The 5,248-nt window shown below is 49.4% G+C and overlaps 1 protein-coding gene across 1 annotated transcript in view; it reads right to left on the bottom strand.

The window, feature by feature from the left end:
- TNFRSF8 (TNF receptor superfamily member 8) overlaps window positions 1–5,248 on the bottom strand; it is a 77,153-nt gene that overhangs the window by 53,314 nt on the left and 18,591 nt on the right. The window contains exon 3 of the mRNA XM_040461613.1: window positions 810–914. Coding sequence (XP_040317547.1) covers window positions 810–914 — 105 coding nt within the window. The remainder of the gene's footprint in view (window positions 1–809; window positions 915–5,248) is intronic.

The following is a 5,248-nucleotide window of genomic DNA, read 5'->3' as shown; positions in this document are numbered from 1 at the left end:
AAGAAATTAACAATGAAAGTGCTCATTGGAAGAATCTCCTGGAAGCACTTGTGGTCGCAGGCAAAGAACACAGCTCCTGGTGTCAGACCACAGCTCAAACTCCAGTTCTGCCACTTACCGGACTTCTGTAACTTTGCAAAGGTCCTAACCTCCCTAAGCCTGGGTTTCCTCACTGGAAAGCGGGGAAGAGAAAAGAACCTTCGGGGTGCCTGGCTGGCTCAGTCTGTAGAGCGTGCGACCCTTGATCTCAGGGTCATGAGTTTGAGCCCCACCTTGGGCAGACAGATCACTTAAAAAAAGAAAAACAGGCGCGCCTGGGTGGCTCAGTCGGTTAAGCATCCAACTTCGGCTCAGGTCATGATCTCAGGGTTCATGGGTTCCAGCCCCACGTCCAGGCTCTATGCTGACACCTCGGAGCCTGGAGCCTGCTTCGAATTGTGTCTCGTCTGTCTCTGCCCCTCCCCTGCTCATGCACTCTCTCTCTCTCTCTCTCTCAAATATAAATAAACATTAAAAAAAAATTAAAATGAAAAGAAAAACAAAATCTTCTAGGAGTCTTGTGAAGATTGTACTCAATAAATGCGAGTCCCTCCCTTGAGGAAACGGGTTAGCTAAGTCTCTCTGAAAACGGATGCAAAACATCATGGCTGATAACAACTCACAAATCCAGAGGGGTAAACCGAGGCACCAGGGGGCCAACCCGGAGTCCAGGCAGCAAATCTTGATGCTCCCTACCTTCTCTGCCACCCCCCACCCCCGGTGACCCCCTCCCAAGAAGTTGCCCCTGGAGGGGAGAACACAGCCCTTACCTCGAGCACAGCTCACACAGGCCGTGCAGCGGCCGTCCCTGTTCAGGTAGTAGTCAGGCTCACACTGCTTCCTGCAGTCAGGTGACCCCTGGGGGCACGGCAGCCCTGGGGAAAGAAGCAGAGAAGCTCCAGGCCAGGCCGCCAGGGCAGAGGCCTCACCTCCCCACCGGTTACCGCTCCTCCCTAAAGCCACCGCCAGTTCCACCCCTTAGGCCCAAACATGTCAGTCCGCCCCTGGCGTTACAGACGGAAGCGCTGGCGCAGAGGAGGGCCGACCTGCCCCAAGGTCCCCTGGCAGCTGGGAGAAGCCCTGGGCCTGGGGTTCCACCTCACGGGCACTGTTAAGTTCAACCTGTCAGGGTTGTTGAGCGGGTTACAGGGGTTGTGAAAATTAACGTGTGCTTAGCACACAGCAAGTGCCGGAGGGGCACTGGCGGCTGTCTTCCTGGGCAGGAGGCCTGCTTCACTGCAGGAACCGGGGAGCCATTAAGCCCCGAGACCCTGTGGAGCCTAAGCCAGCCTGAGACGCTCGCGGATCAGCGAGCAGTGCCAAACCGTTCCCTGCTCCCCCTACACAGGGATGCGACACGAATCGCGTTGATAACCGACTGCCTGGGGCAAAGCGGGCAGGGCGCCTTCACCTGCCCTGTGGGCTCTCCCTCCAGTCACGTACTGACAGGCCACCCGCCCACCGCTTGATTCCAAGATGGCCACATGACGCAGGTAGGCCAATCAGAATACCTCATCGCTCAGGATGGGCACATGACCCAAGTAAGCCAATGAGATGCCTCAGCCCTCAGATGCGCACATGACCCAGATAGGCCAATCAGAATACTTCATCCTTCAGGACGGGCACATGACCCAAACAGGCCAATCAGAGGTGAGGCCAATCTTCCTCACTATTCTAATTGCTTCTTAGACACATGACCCATGCCAGCCAATGAGCCCCATCTCTGAGAGTTTCACAAAAGCTCCTGGGAAATAGCCCTTCTCTTTAATTTCAGACTTCTGGTGCAAAGGGCGGTTTAAGCCCAGCGCTGCCAGGTCGTGGCAGGTGCAGGATGGGCAGGGTGCCTGAGAACGAGATGATCCAAAGGCGAGCAGAAGTCCGGAGACAGAGAGAAATGGACTGCTGAGGACATTCTCAGTGAATTTATGGTGCCATGGACTTCTCTGTTACTGAGCCATTTATTTCTCTTTTGTCTTGTTTGTGCCTAAATAAGTTAGGTCTGAGTGGTTACAGACTAAAGTTAAACCATGGGTTCTCAGTATTTCTTGTGCCCCCTAGTCGTTCTGGGGAAACCTGGGACACTGCTCAGGATTGTGTTTCTGAGTGCATAAAATAAAATACAAAGGATTACAAAGGAACCTAGCTATGTGAGAATACAGTTATCAGAACATTAAAATAATTTAAGATCTAGCCATATATGTGATTCTTTATAAACTCATTAATGTCTAATAAGTATGGTTTCATAGTACTGATGAACATAAATATTTCATAACAACTGTAGCAACTATAATATAATTGCAGTATATCATGAGAATCTCTGATTTCTACTGATGGAAAAACTGCAGGTACTATGATATTATTAGTATGTTTTGTTATCTTGATTCATAATGTAAGGAATTCATACAGGACATTTTAGTTAGAGGCTGATGAAAAATGAGTGACCTCGTTCAGTTCAGGGCCCGCCTGAAATATACCCATGGGCACTAGGGAATCCATGGACCCCAAGGCAAACCCCTGCTCTAGAACAACATGCAAGAACCTCTGGAAAAATACTAGCTTGATGGCTAACACCCTCTAGCTCAGAAAACGTCAGTAGTTGCCCAGTGGTCTTTCAGAGAGGTAAATCTGGTCCCATCCTCCCTTGCCTAAAACTTTCAAATCCTTCTCATTCCCAGGATAGAGGCCTAGGTCCTTACTGGGTTAGGAGGTTCTGCCCGCCTACACCCCCCCTACTGTCTAATCTCTAGCCACACTGGCATCTCCATGTCCCCCAAATGGGCCATGCTCCTTTCAGCCCCCAGGGCCTTTGCACAAGCTTGCCCTTTGCCAGGAATATTCCTCTTACCTTTTCCCTGGTAAACTCCTGCTCAGCCTTCACATCATTGTCAACATATCACTTTGTCAGTAACTTGGCCAGGGCCACTGTTATAAACTATCAGAGACCTATGTACCTCTCCCTCCTCCACCTAACTCTGCTGTAATCTATTTAATCTAGATGTGTGATCACATTTATTTGTGGGACAAATCGTCTCAGTGTCTGAATTCCTCACATGAATGTCAGCTCCTCGAGGCTGAATCTTTCACTTTCAGCGCACCAATGATTCCCATCTCACAGGGCCTGGCACATTTCTGATCAATACGTGCTCTGACCACCTAATCAATATGGAACTAGCCTCGCATTCTTTGTCTCCGACTCCTGCTCTGGCGTTACTGTACACGACTCACTTCATGGGCTCTATGCTGCAGCCAACACTGTGCCGCTTGGGCTTTTCTCTAGCACCCCTCCTGTGTCCTGGAATGTTGTTATGGGTCGAATGTTGTTATTGGTTGAGATATGCTGAAGCCCTAACCCCCAGTATCTCAGAATATGATTTTTTTAATGTTTATTTTTGAGAGAAAGAGAGTGAGTGGGGGAGGGGCAGAGAGAGAGGGAGACAGAGGATCCGAAGTGGGCTCTGTGCTGACAGCAGAAAGCCCGATGCGGGGGCTCAAAGTCCCAACCCATGAGATCATGACCTGAGCCCAAGCTGGATGCTCAGCGGACAGAGCCACCCAGGCGCCCCCAGAATGCGATCTTGTTTGAAGACAGCATACTAACAAAGGTAATTACATTAAAAGGCAATCATTGGGGTGGGCCATGATCTGCAATGACTGGGATCCTTATAAAAAGGGAGAGTGGGAATCTGGACATGAAATACACATGCACACAGGAACGCAGCCGGGTAAAGACTGGAGGCATGATGTCAGCAGCCAGGAACTACCAGAAGCTGAGAGAGAGGTGAGACCCTTCCCCAGAGCCTTCAGAGGGAGCATGGCCCTACCAGCACATTGATCTTGGACATCTAGACTCCAGAACTGTGAGGCAATAAATTTCTGTTGTGTTGACCACTCAGTTTGTGGTATTTGGTTAATGACAGCCCTAGAGAACGAATACAAATGTGCTTTGCCCAGGCTGAGGCACCTGCCCATCTGCATTTCCACCCACTGGGAACTGTCTGTATACAGCCAGCTCAGGATGAAATACCATCCCCTAGGGGGTGGAATTTGCCTGATCCCCATCCAGATCCCCTCTCTGGATCTCTTTAAAATCACCTCTCAGCACCAGGGGCTGTTTGGGGTGAACTTTAGAAACCCCCTGCTGCAGGAAATCGGTTCAAGGATTTGAGGCAGACCTGAGTGACTAATCCAGTGGCAGGATTATGTTTTCAGTCAATTCACCTTTATTGACTACCACCTTTGTGGTAGGCACTGACTTAGAGGTAGAAGGTGGTGAGGTCCCTGCTCCTGTGGAGCTTACCCTCTAGCCTGGGGAAGAGAGGCAAGCAAGTGCAGAAAGAAATTAGCAAGTTGGGGGGCGCCTGGGTGGCTCAGTCGGTTGAGCGGCCGACTTCAGCTCAGGTCATGATCTCGCGGTCCATGAGTTCGAGCCCCACGTCAGGCTCTGTGCTGACGGCTCAGAGCCTGGAGCCTGTTTCAGATTCTGTGTCTCCCTCTCTCTCTCTGACCCTCCCCCGTTCATGCTCTGTCTCTCTCTGTCTCAAAAATAAATAAATGTTAAAAAAAAAAAAAGAAAAGAAAAGAAAGTAGCAAGTTGGCTTCCAGTGTGGATACAAATTTTGAGGAAAATAAAGCAGGAACCAAGAGAGTAGGCGGAGCCAAAGAATTACAACTGTTGATTCATTTCTATTTTCTTCTTTTCCCGTTTTCCACATTGATCTTCTGTAGTGAAAAGCACTTCCTTCCTTTCTTTTTTTTTTTTAAGTTTATTTATTTTTTTGAGAGAGAAGCGCAAGCAGGGGAGGGGCAGAGAGAAGGAGAGACAGAATTCCAAGCAGGCTCTGTGCCATCAGCACAGAGCCCAACACGGGGCTCAAACCCATGAACTGTGAGATCATGACCCGAGCCACAATGAAGAGTCAGACACTTAACTGACTGAGCCACCAAGCTGCCCCTGGATATCACTTTTATAATCAGAAACAAAAATGGTTGAGGGGCGCCTGGGTGGCTCAGTCAGTGAAGCGTCAGACTCGATTTTGGCTCAGGTTATGATCTCACAGTTTCTGTGATCAAACTCCACATCAGGCTCCATGCGCAGAGCCTGCTTGGGATTCTCCCTCTCTCTGTCTCAAAATAAATAAATAAATAAACAGAAAGAAGGAAAGAAAGAAAGAAAGAAAGAAAGAAAGAAAGAAAGAAAGAAAGAAAGAAA

The sequence above is a fragment of the Herpailurus yagouaroundi genome, unplaced genomic scaffold (assembly GCF_014898765.1).
Source record: "Herpailurus yagouaroundi ecotype Mexico unplaced genomic scaffold, PumYag 77, whole genome shotgun sequence".
Taxonomy (NCBI): Eukaryota; Metazoa; Chordata; class Mammalia; order Carnivora; family Felidae; genus Herpailurus; species Herpailurus yagouaroundi.
The sequence above is the reverse complement of the archived record's forward strand: the minus strand, read 5'-3'. Positions and strand labels throughout refer to the sequence as shown.